The sequence below is a fragment of the Heterocephalus glaber genome, unplaced genomic scaffold, assembly GCF_053883595.1.
Source record: "Heterocephalus glaber isolate CG9 unplaced genomic scaffold, H.glaber_assembly_v1.0 deba00000071, whole genome shotgun sequence".
Taxonomy (NCBI): domain Eukaryota; kingdom Metazoa; phylum Chordata; class Mammalia; order Rodentia; family Bathyergidae; genus Heterocephalus; species Heterocephalus glaber.
Window position 1 is genome coordinate 13,096,114 of NW_028258137.1, and position 13,640 is coordinate 13,109,753.

At 36.7% G+C, this 13,640-nt stretch overlaps 1 protein-coding gene across 8 annotated transcripts in view; it reads right to left on the reverse strand.

Annotated features, from left to right (window-relative positions):
- The window catches only part of Hydin (HYDIN axonemal central pair apparatus protein), a 410,895-nt gene that overhangs the window by 264,341 nt on the left and 132,914 nt on the right, over positions 1 to 13,640 (reverse strand). For all 8 annotated transcript variants that reach the window (XR_015448741.1, XR_015448747.1, XM_087204682.1 and 5 more), the window contains one exon: positions 12,919 to 13,018. Coding sequence is in view for 6 of the 8 variants with exons in the window: in XM_087204682.1 (XP_087060808.1) it covers positions 12,919 to 13,018 (100 nt within the window). In the remaining 2 variants the exon portion in view is untranslated. The remainder of the gene's footprint in view (positions 1 to 12,918; positions 13,019 to 13,640) is intronic.

Genomic DNA, 13,640 nt, shown 5'->3' on the forward strand with positions numbered 1-13,640 from the left:
CGAAGTATCAACCCAGGAGTTAAAGCAAGGACAGTACCAAAAACAAAACTGAGAAGACATTTAAGCAAGGCACAAACTCAGACTTCCATCCCACCAAGGGTAAATCCTGGGTGAAATGAGATGGAAAAGTCCCATAACCAACCACCTGGATACCCTGAACTGATGGCATAGGAAGTAACAAAACAGATGAATGAGGCTCTATAAAAATTCAAAGCAGAAATAATCTCCCAGATATCTACAGAGATGGTAAGCAGAGTGAAAGATGTGATTAGAGGATCTAGAACAGAAACAGATAAAAAAATAGATGAGCACAGAAACATGCTGGAAGCCATGAATACCCAGCATAAGAAAGAAATGGAAACCATGATCACCCAACATAAGAAAGAAGTGGAATCCATGAAACAGATTCAAACAGATATTCAGGAGATCAAAAACTCCACTGAAAGTATCCACAGCAGATTAAGGGAATCTGAAGATAGAATATCAGATATAGAAGATAGGATCGCAGTTAGAGACCATGAAAATAGAAATTTCTTAAAAACAGTAAGGGACCACGAGAAATCAATCCAACAACTGCGACAATGCAAAGAAGAAGAATAACATAAGACTGATAGGAGTACATGAAAAAACAGGAGAAAGCACAACTGACATAAAAAAAAACTCTTCACAGAAGTAATAGTGGAAAACTTCCCAGACAGAGGTAGAGAATTGGACATACAGATAAGTGAGGCATATAGAACTCCAACTAGCCATGATCAAAAAAAATCTACATCTAGATATATAATAGTCAAGATCCCAGAAACCCAACAGAAAAACAAAATCCTCAGTTAGAGAAAAGAAACAAATCACCTTCAAAGGAAACCCCATCAGAATCATGGCAGATTTCTCAACACAAACCCTCATATCAAGGAGAGCCTGGAGTGAAGATTTTCAAGCCCTAAAAGAAAAAAACTTCCAACCTAGACTGTTGTATCCGGCAAAATTATCTTTCAAAATTGATGGAGAAATTAGATACTTCCACAACAAAGAACACCTGAGAAATTTCACGAACACAAAACCAGCACTACAAGCAATTCTAAACAATATCCTAGAAAAAAGCAATGAAGGTCATAACTCCATGAGGCCCAAGAGAGGGAAGCCACAAGGCAAGGTAAGACACTAAAGGGAAAGGGGGAAAAAATAAGAAATAAAAGAGCCAACAAAAGTAAAACATCATGACAAGGATAAATCAATATCTACAATTATAACCATCAATGTTAATGCCCTCAATTCACCAATCAAAAGAAATAGACTGGCAAATGGATTAAAAAGGAAAATGCAACAATATGCTGTTACAAGAAACACACCTAACTCAAAAAGAAACTCATAGACTGAAAGTAAAAGGATGGAAAACAGTTCTCCACGCCATAGGAACCCAGAAGAAAGGAGGGGTAGCAATCTTATTTGAAGACAAAGTAGATTTCAAACCAAAACTAATTAAGAGAGACAAAGATGGTCAGTACATCCTTGTGAAGGGAACAATCCAAGAGGAAGAGATGACAATCCTAAATATATATGCACCAAATATGAATGCCCCCAACTATACAAAACAAATATTAATAGACATGAAAAACCAAATAAACACTAACACAATTGTAGTGGGGGACCTCAATACCCCACTATCACAAATAGACAGATCATCTAGACAAAAAGTTAACAAGGACATTCTATAACTGAACCAAGCTATTGAACAAATGGACTTAATAGATGTTTACAGAGTGTTCCACCCCACAAAATCGGAATACACATTCTTTTCAGCTGCACATGGGTCATTCTCCAGAATAGACCACATGCTAGCTCATAGGACATGTCTAAGTAAATGTAAAAGAACTGAAGTTACCCCCCTGTATATTATTAGACCATAGTGCAATAAAGTTGGAGATCAATAACATAAGAAACCACAAAACCCCAACAAACACATGGAAACTGAATAACACCCTCTTGAACAACCAATGGGCCACAGAAGTAATTAAAGAAGAAATTAAACAGTTTCTACAAGTAAATGAAAATGCCAGTACAACATACAGGAATCTATGGGACACAATGAAAGCAGTTCTATGCGGGAAATTCATAGCAGTGAATGCCCATATTAGGAAAACAGAGGAAACTCAGATAAATAACCTAATGCAGAATCTCAAGTTCCTAGAAAAAGAAGAGCATAATGAGTCCAAAGCTTGTACAAGAGAGAAAATTATAAAGATCAGGGCAGAAATCAATGCAATGGAGACTAAGAGAACAATACAAAAAAATCAATGACTCAAAGAGTTGGTTTTTTGAAAGAATAAATAAAATCGATAAACCTTTAGACAACCTTATCAAAAAAAGGAAAGAAAAGGCACAAATCCATGCAATTAAAAATGAAAAAGGTGAAGTCACAAGAGATCCAACAGAAATCCAGAGGATTATCAATACCTGCTTCGAGAACCTTACTCCAATAAAATGGAAAACACAGAAGAAATGGGCAGATTCCTAGATACGTAAGAATTGCCAAAGTTAAATGAAGAAGATATAGAAATTCTAAACACCCCAATTACAATGAGAGAAATTGAAAATGTCATAAAATATTTAACAACAAAGAAAAGCCCAGGTCCTGATGGCTTCTCTGCTGAATTTTACAAGACATTTAAAGAAGAACTAATGCCATTACTCTTTAAACTGATCAAGGAAATTGAAAGGGAAGCAATATTTCCAAATTCATTCCTGGAAGCAAGTGTTACTTTGATTCCAAAAGCAGGGAAAGACCCAACCCAAAAAGAGAACTACAGGCCAATCCCCTAATGAACACAGATGCAAAAATCCTCAAGAAGATACTGGCAAACAGAATATAGAGGGTCATCAAGAATATCATACACCCTGACCAAGTTGGATTTATCCCAGGGATGCAAGGATGGTTCAACATTTGTAAATCAATAAATGTAATACACAATAGTAACAGAGTCAAGGACAAAAACCATATGATCATCTCAATAGATGCAGAAAAAGCATTCGACAAAATCCAGCACCCATTCATGATAAAAACCCTACAGAAAATTGGAATGGAAGCTCTTTATCTTAACCTGATTAAGGGTATCTATGAAAAACCAACAGCTAACATCATACAAAATGGTCAAAGACTGAAAACTTTCACGCTAAAATCAGGAACAAGACGAGGATACCCACTATCACCACTCCTGTTCAGTAGAGCTCTGGAAACATTAGCCACAGCAATTAGAAAAGAGAAAGAAATAAAAGGAATAAAGGTAGGAAAAGAAGAAGTAAAACTGTCATTATTTGCTAACAATATGATACTTTACATAGAAGGCCCAAAAAACTCCACCAAAAGACTTCTAGACTTAATTGACAGATTCAGTAGAGTAGCTGGATACAAGGTCAACACTCAAAAAAAAATAGCCTTCTTGTACACAAATAATAGACTCACTGAGAGAGAAATTAGGGAAACAATTCCTTTTACAGTAGCATCCCCCAAAATGAAATATCTAGGAATCAATCTAACAAAGGAAGCAAAAGACCTCTACACTGAAAACTACAGCACTCTGAAAAAAGAGATTGAAGAGGATACAAGAAAATGGAAAGACATCCCTTGCTCCTGGGTAGGAAGAACCAATATAGTGAAAATGCCATACTTCCAAAACTACTATATAGATTCAATGCAATGCCAATTGAAATTCCAACAATATACTTCACAGAACTAGAGAAAACAATCCAAAAATTCATTGGGAACCATAAGAGACCTAGAGTAGCTAAAGCAATTCTAAGCAACAGAGACATGGCTGGGGGTATCACAATCCCCAACTTGAAACTATACGACAAAGCTACTGTGATAAAATCAGCATGGTACTGGCAAAGGAACAGACCTGAGGATCAGTGGAATAGATTACAAGATGCAGAAACAACTGCAGACATACTCAGCCACCTCATCTTTGACAAAGGAGCCAACCACTATCATTGGAGGAAAGATAGCCTATTTAATAAATGGGGTTGGAAAAACTGGATTTCAACCTGCCAAAGATTAAAACTAGACCCATACCTATCACCATGCACTAAACTAAGACCGAAGTGGATTAAAGATATAAATATTAAGACAGAAACACTAAACTTGCTGGAAGATAAGTTAGGTAGAACTCTTGACATTGGCATGGGAAAAGACTTCATGAACAAAACCTCAGCAGCATGGGAACTAGCAGAAAGAATCAACAACTGGGATCTCATCTTATTAAAAAGCTTCTGCACTGCAAGAGAAACCACCAACAGAGCTAACAGACAACCTACAATGTGGGAAAAAAAATTTTAGCAGCTGTACCTCAGACAAAGGACTACTATCTAGAATATATAAAGAAATGAAAAAAATCAGACCCCCCAAATTCAAAGACCCAATTCAAAAATGGCCATCTGAAATGAACAGACATATCTCAGACAAAGAAATAAAAGCAGCAAACAAATATATGAAAGAATGTTCAACATCACTGGTCATTCGAGAGATGCAGATGAAAACAACACTGAGATTCCACCTCACCCCAGAAAGAATGGCTGCTATCAAGAAATCAACAAATAACAAATGTTGGCGGTGTTGTGGGGAGAAAGGAACCATTTTCCATTGTTGGTGGGAATGCAGACTGGTGCAACCACAGTGGAAGTCAGTATGGAGATACCTCAAAGAACTAGGACTAGGGGTCCCATTTGACCCAGCTATTCCCCTGCTGGGGATCTTCCCAAAAGAATTAAAAGAATCATACCACAGTGATATATGTGCACCCATGTTCATAGCAGCACAGTTTGTAATAGCTAAAACTTGGAAGCAGCCCAAGTGCTGAAAACTGGAAACTGGATGAAGAAAATGTGTTTTTTAAAAAAATAAAATGGAGTATTACTCACCCATAAAGAACGAAAAACTAGAATCATTTATAGCTAAATGGATGCACATTGAGGCTATACTCTTAAGTGAAATAAATAGGACACACATGTGTAAATACCGAATAGTTTCACTAGTGTGAGAAACTGATAGTGTAAACCAAGAGGAGATTACAATCATAAATATCTATGGACCAAACACTAGTGCACCCAACTATATAAAACAAGTACTAATTAATGGATATGAAAAATCATATAAGCACTAATACAATAGCAGTGGGGGACCTCAATACCCCACTGTCACAAATAGATCAATTAGACAAAAAATAAGCAACAAAATACTAGAACTCAATCAGACTCTTGAAGAAATGATCTTAACAAATGTTTATAGAGTGTTCCACCCCACAAAATCAGAATACACATTCTTTTCAGCTTCACACGGTTCGTTCTCCAAAATAGACCACATACTCGCTCATAGAACGTGTTTAAGTAAGTGCAAAGGAATTGAAATTATTCCCTGTATATTTTCAGGCCATAGTGTAATGAAATTGGTGATCCATAGCCAAAGAAACTGCAAAAATTATATGAACACATGGAAATTGAACAACACATATCTGAATAACCAATGGGTCACAGAGGAAATTAAACAAGAAATCAGACAGTTCCTTCAATTAAATGACAATGACAATACAACATATCAGAATCTATGGGACACAATGAAAGCAGTCTTATGAGGGAAATTCATAGCACTGAATATTCATATTGGCAAAACAGAGAGACTCCAATTAAACAACCTGATGCTGAACCTCAAGCTTCTAGTAAAAGAAGAGCAGGACAAACCCAAAGCTCATACAAGGGAGGAAATTATAAAGATCAGAGCAGAAATCAATGCAATGGAGATGAGGCGAATGATACAAAAAATTAATGAAGCCAAGAGTTGGTTTTTTGAAAGAAAAAACAAAATTGAAAAACCCTTAGCCAACCTTATCAGAGAAAGGAAAGAAAAGGCCCAAATCCATGCAATTAGGAATGAAAAGGGTGAGCGCTTCTCGGCCTTTTGACTAAGATCAAGTGTAGGAATGAAAAGGGTGAAATTACAACAGACCCAGAAGAAATCCAGAGGGTCATCAATACCTATGTCCAGAACATATATGCTAATAAGATGGAAAACACAGAGAAATGGACAGATTCCTAGATAGGTACAAATTACCAAAGTTGAACGAAGAAGACCTAAAAATTCTAAACAACCCAGTATCAACCAATGAAATTGAAAAGGTAATTAAAAACTTACCAAGTAAGAAAAGCCCAGGTCCTGATGGCTTCACTGCTAAATTCTACAAGACATTTAGAGAGGAACTACTGCCACTACTGTTTAAACTCTTCAATGAAATTGAAAGGGAAGAAATACTCCGGAATTCATTCCTGGAAGAAAGAATCACCTTGATCCCCAAAGCAGAGAAAGATCCAACTGAAAAAGAGAAGTATAGGCCAATCTCACTAATGAACATAGATGCAAAGATCCTTAATAAGATACTGGCAAATAGAATGCAAAAGATCACCAAGAAGATCATACACCCTGACCAAGTGGGATTCATCCCAGAGATGCAGGGATGGTTCAACATATGCAAATCAATCAAAGTAATACACTATGTCAATAGAGCCAAGGACAAAAACCATATGATTATCTCCATGGATGCAGAAAAAGCATTTGACAAAATCCAACATGCATTTATGATAAAAACCCTACAAAAAATTGGAATAGATGGTCTCTACCTCAATCTGATAAAAGCCATCTATGAAAAACCAACAGCCAGTATCATACAAAATGGTCAAAAACTGAAATCCTTCACACTAAAATCAGGAACAAGACAAGGATGTCCACTATCACCACTCCTGTTCCATATAGTTTTGGAAACATTAGCCATGACAATTAGACAAGAGAAAGAAATAAAAGGAATAAAGATAGAAAATGAAGAAGTCAAATTGTCATTACTTGCAGATGTCATAATACTCTATATAGCAGACCCCAAGAACACCACCAAAAGTCTTCTAGACTTAATAACCAAATTCAGTAGAGCAGCTGGATACAAGGTCAACACACGAAAATCAACAGCTTCCCTCTACATGAACAACAGACTGACTGAGACAGAAATAGGGCAAACAATTCCTTTCACAATAGCATCCAAAATACTGAAATTCCTAGGAATCAACCTAACAAAAGAAATCAAAGACCTCTTCTCTGAAAACTATAGCAGTCTGAAAAGAGAGATTGATGATATCAGAAAATGGACAGACATGCCCTGCTCCTGGGTAGGAAGGATCAATGTAGGGAAAATGGCCATGCTTCCAAAACTGCTATATAGATTTAATGCAATCCCAATTGAAATCCCAGCAGCATACTTCATGGTCCTTGGGAAAACAATCCAAAAATTCATTTGGAACAAGAAGAGACCCAGAATAGCAAAAGCAATTCTAGGTAACAGAGACATGGCAGGGGGTATCACAATCCCCAACTTGCAACTATACTACAAAGCTAATGTGATAAAACAGCATGGTACTGGCAAAGAAACAGATCTGAGGACCAATGGAACAGATTAGAAGATGCAGAAACAATTCCAGACACAGTCATCTCATCTTTGATAAGGAGCCAAACACCCTCACTGGAGGAAAGATAGCCTCTTTAAAAATGGTGCTCTAAAAATTGGGTTTCAACTTGTCGAAGATTAAACCTAGACCTATATCTCTCACCATGTGGTAAACTAAAATCAAAATGGATTAAAGATCTAAATATTAAAATAGAAACACTGAATCGGCTGGTACAGGGGTGACGTAGAACTCTTGAAGACATCGGTATAGGAAAAGATTTTTTGAACAAAATCTCAGTTGCCCGTGAACTAGCACAAACAATCAACAAGTGGGATCTCTTCTTATTTAAAAGCTTCTGCACAGCAAGTGAAACCACCAGCAGTGTGAAGAGACAACCCACAATGTGGGAAGAAAATCTTCACCTGCTGTTCCTCAGACAAAGGCCTACTATCTCAAATCTATAAAGAACTCAAAAAGATCAGACCTCCCAAATTTAAAGACCCAATCCAAAAATGGGTATCTGAAATGAACAGACATTCCTCAGTCAAAGAAGTAGAAATAGCAAATAAACATATGAAAAAATGTTCAACATCACTGGTCATTTGAGAGATGCAAAGGAAAACAACGCTGAGATTCCACCTCACTCCAGAAAGAATGGCTGCTATCATGAAATCAACCAATAACAAATGCTGGCGGGGCTGTGGGGAAAGAGGAACCCTGCTCCACTGCTGGTGGGAGTGTTGACTGGTGCAAGCACTGTGGAAATCAGTATGGAGATACCTCAAAGAACTAGGACTGGAAGTCCCATTTGACCCAGCTATTCCCCTGCTGGGGATCTTCCCCAAAGAATTAAAAGAATCATACCACAGTGATATATGTGCACCTATGTTCATAGCAGCACAATTTGTACTAGCTAAAACTTGGAAGCAGCCCAAATGCCCATCAACTGGAGACTGGATCAAGAAAATGTGGGCTTTTTCGTAAAATGGAGTACTACTCCACCATAAAAATTGAGAAATTAGAGACATTTATAGCTAAGTGGATGCACATTGAGGTGATACTCTTAAGTGAAGTAAACCGGACACATATGTATAAATACTGAATAGTTTCTCTAGTGTGAGAAACTGAAAGTGTAAATAAGGACTAAAAGTATAACAGATAATGTGAAATAGGAAGAAAAGGGTCAAAGAGGAAGTGGAAGTCGAAGGGTTTAGGGGAAAGGAAAGAAGGGAATGGAATTAATATGAGAAAATGAAAAAATGGAAACAAAGTCTTTGTAAATAGGGAGGGATGGAGGGGTTGAAGGGAGGGCAGGGGAAGGGGGAAAAATAAGACCCAAGAGAGATTATGTAAAGGTGTAAATTTCCAATGATGAATGTCATTATATTGTATACCTAAAATTTACCAATAAAATAAAAATTTTAAAAAATAAATAAAAGATAAAAAATCTCCACACGTTCTCATTCTTACATTTGAATGAACAACCATGTATTGGAAGACATTGGAAGGCACTTCATGAATGCGTGGAGGATGAACATAACCGATACTGCAGGTAATTTACTAAGATATTCTTTTAAATAGAGGAGAGTGCAAATTATTATCTTCAGATCAATGAAAAGAAATCGTACCTATAAAAGAATAATTAGCTATATAAGGGGACAGAAAACAAAGTATGATGGCCGAAATAAAGGATGTCTTAGAAAATTGTCAGAACAAGAATTGAGCCCAGTTTCTTGTAAAGCAATAGGCAAATTCTAATGTTTAGCATTTCACCCTACTTCATCTAATTGCAAAATAGAGAAAAAGATAAACCAAAAGTACTCTGTTTTTGAGTAATGCTCGTACCTTTGCAAGAAACCACCAAAATGCAAGATGCCCTGAAACCATTGTGGCAAAATACTTTCTTGAACCTGTGCAAGACAGGCCTCTCAACTTCAAAGGGAAAAATATTAGGTTGCAGAGTAATTAGAAGCTGTTGCTGCCTATATAAAAGGAAAAACTTGCAGTATGAGTAAGCAAATAGGAGTAATGTACCAAATGGATTTAAACTTTAGGAGGTGGCCTTGTACTTCTGCAAGGATTCCTCCCAAGAGCTGGCTACAAGTCTGCTGGAAGCTGAGGAGCGTTGTGCCTGGACAGAGCACTCTGCCCTCGGGGGATATCCTGACCATTAACCAGGAGTAGTTCTCTGATTTAATAATTTTGAATTATACTTACCGTCATTTGCTAGTAGTAGCATTTGGGATCAGGATCTTGCTTTTTTGATGTTAGATCTTTCAGATTTTACACTGAATTAGAAGTTTTTCAAAGTAATAAAATGAAAAATAAATGGAGTAAAGACCATCAAAGAAGTAATAAAATAGAATTTCTCAGAGCTGCAAGGACACATGACTCATCAGACTCAAATGGCCCATAGGAAACCGAGGAGAATGAATAAGAAAAGCCCATTCCTGAACAAAGCTCCATCATATTTCAGACCCAAGCACCTAAACAACAACAACAACAAAAATACTATAACATTCTAGAGAGAAATGGCAGGGCATCTATAAAATAATGACAATTAGATGATATTCATACCCTGGAATTCTTATAATATGTTGGGCATGTCTTCAATGTTTTCAGGAGAAATGATTTTGTACCTAGGGTCCTATAGTTTAGCTGAACTACCAAGCAAGTATGAGGGCAGATGAAGACATTTCAGGCATTCCCAGATCAAAGTTCCCACCTCCACACACCCTTTCTGAGGAAGCTTTTTGAGGAGCGTGACAGTGAAAGATGTGAAGGAATACACACACAAATATGTATTTAAAAATTCTCAAATGAGAAGTATTTGGGAGGTGATGGATCTGAATTAGAATAAGAAGCTGGTAGGATCTAAGAAAAATGTCTTCAAAGAGAAGAAGCGAGTAAACTCTAAATTAGGTTGGAGAGGAAAAATAAGGAATTAGAAACCACAGAGGAAGAAACCCAAAAGTTGCACCCATTAGTGAAGTTTCTCGAGTCAAATAACATGAGCCATAATTATAAAGTGACTCATGGGTTGTAAAGAAAGAACTCACTTGACATGGACCTTAGAGATATTCTTTGAGTGAGTAAGGGTCAACACAATGGACCAATAGAGGATAACATGTAATCCCAGAACATTTGGGCCTTTAGTGAATGAAAGCTATGTAGAATACATAGAAGACTTAACTATGGTTATCAATAAAGATATTGCAAAAGTGGGACAAATTACAGAACTCTGAAGGAGAAGGGTAGTGGATTGGTGCTGGGTAGGTTAGGGATGCCAACAGCCTTACAAGTCAAGAGACATGGTAACGTTGAGGGAACAAAAATTTTAGGTTTCATTCTATAAATAATATTTCAGCCAATAAATAAAACTCATAAATAATATAATAAAATAATTCAATTACTATGGGCCAACATGGGGGGAATAGAGTTGCCTGCACAGAGGCATGAGGGAACTTTAGGGGGTGATGGAGATTTTTTTTATCCATCTTAATTTTGCTGGTGGTTACATGACTATTCAAGTTTGTCAAAATTACCAGAACTGTACCCCAAGAAAGGGCAAATTTCACTGCATGTAAATCATCACTCAATAAGCCCAGGAAGGGGAAGAGAAGACAGAAGGCACACTAAATCCTCAGCTTTCATATTGGGGGTTAAAAGGAAATGTGAGAAGTTAATAAATCAATGAGTAGCAAGATAAGCATACAGATATCAAGGGAAATTACTAAATAGCTAAAAGTTTCATCTTGGAAGTAGTACTGGAGAAACAGACTACTATTTAGCTTTATAATTTTACTATCTATGTATTTTATTTATCAATTGGCAGCAATATTTTCCAAATTCTGGAACATTTTAAAAACACACAAGATTTTCCAGGAAGGACAAGGAACTTCCTTATATGTTTTGCCCAAAATGTCTTTTGTAGAAAAGGATCCAATCCAGGATCACTCAGTTCCTACTCTCTTGAGCCTCCTTCAGTCTGGAACAGTTCTTCCATCCATTTTTGACTTTCATGATCTCAGTATTTGTGACGATTATAGGCCTGTCCTTTCATTTTGATCTTTAATTTGGTTTGCCTGATGTTTCCTTTTGATTAGTCCCAGTTTGGTAGTTTGGCCCTAATATGATTGACAGTGTGCTGTATTCTCACTGTATCCTACTGAGGTGGTTCAAGAGGTTGATTTGGCCTGTTGCTTACTAAGATAACAGGCACTAGGCTTCTTCATTTCAAAGTGAGACTTCTCCACTTTATAAGTGATAAATATTTTGAGGGAAGATATTTTAAGACAACACAATATCCTTTCCCACACCCCACTTTCATTCATTACTTTATGATCCACTAATGCTTTTTACCTGAATTGGTTATTACTGTGATGATTGTCAAGTGATACATGCTAATTAAGTGGGTTCATGGATTCCTATTTATCCTATGGAGTATAATTTATTAGTAGCATAACTTATTTTGGTTCTCAACTTGTTCTGAATTTAGTCAGTGGGAGTCCCTCAGCTGGCTTCTGTGTCATTTTAACATGTCCCCATTTCTCTTTAAGTACTTCCTTACTTTCTGGGATAAAAGGAAGACTCATAGTTCTTTCCCTGCCTCAGTCCTAGAATCATCCAGTTCCTTTTAATGAAGAGTAGTAGTTTGAAACCAAGCTTTGGCTGGCTGGTTTGCTCCTTGATGTTAGGGTCTCAAATCTTTCAGCCCTTTTGGTGGACATAGCAAAGAAATGAATTTATGTATGTACATATGAATGCATTTACACATATATTTTTCTGTATCTATGTAAACATATTAACAACTATGAGTTTATATTGATAATTCTAATTCCATCTCAGTATTAAAGCTTTATTCTCAGCCATCCTCCTTTCCATATTTGTTTCTTCCTCCTTCAGGAGTGGAAAATATCATCTTCCACCATCCTCAATATATTTACTTTTCTGCTTAATTCTTCTGAATGTGTCCAATTTTCTGATTCCATTAGACTGCTACCCTATTTGTATACCTTCCTTATGACTTTTAATCTCTATCAGACAGACTGCTTTCCCAACCCACTTAACATGCATTATTTTGATAAAATCTTAAAAAAAAATTAGTAGCCAGGTACTATGAAACAAACAAAAAATACCATTGTGAGTTTGGTCACAGTAATCATCTTACTGCTCTAAGCACCAAGGGGAAATCCAGATCCATAGTTTCCCTATTCTCCTCTTCTACCACCACAATTTTAAGGTATTTTAAAGTTTGATCTGTCTAGAAGGAAGTGAGATATTCATAGCTTGAATCCTACATCCCTTTCTTGAGACTGTACAATGCCACGTATTGAACACACACACACACACACACACACACACACACACACACACACACACACACACACACCACTTTATGCTCTTGGGCCTGACAGCCTGAGTTTATCACACAGAAGTCTGTACCTGAAATGTCACAGTAAATGGTCTGATGGTAGATCCTGGCCTCTACAGGGTTAAAGTACACAGTGATTTCAGCTGATGAGTTGGGCCAAACATCACCTTCCTGAAAAACATGAATCATTAAAAAACAATATGATGAAAGGAACCCACTGCTTTTAAATGATGCTGTTATAAAATGATGTTGTTCAATGATATTGCTATATTCCATGAACATCTTCCTGAAAATTGTTTATATTTAAGGAGTACATACATGATGTTTTGATATACATATGGGTAGTGAAATGATTACTATAGTCGAATGAACATATCCATCTCCTCGCAGTTACCTTTCTGTGTGTATGGTGAACACTCAAGTCTACTTGCTTGCCAAATTCCCACTGCTAATAATTAGGTGTGTAGAACCTTAAAACTCCAGATTTGTACCCATGTCCAATATCTTCCCATTCTTCCCATCCCCTGACTTCTGCTAGCCACCATTCTACTCCTGTTTTGATCAGTTCTGTTTTCTGGATTCCATAGATGAGTGAGATTATGCAATATGCTATTTGTCTGCATCTTGTTTTATGTAATGTCCTTTAGGTTCATCCATGTTGTTGTAAATGTCATTAAACGTCACAAATGACATTTATTAATTTATGACAAATGTCATACATTTTCTTTTTTAATGCTGAATAATATTCCATTGTATGTACATATCACAATTTCTTCATCCATTCATCTGTTCA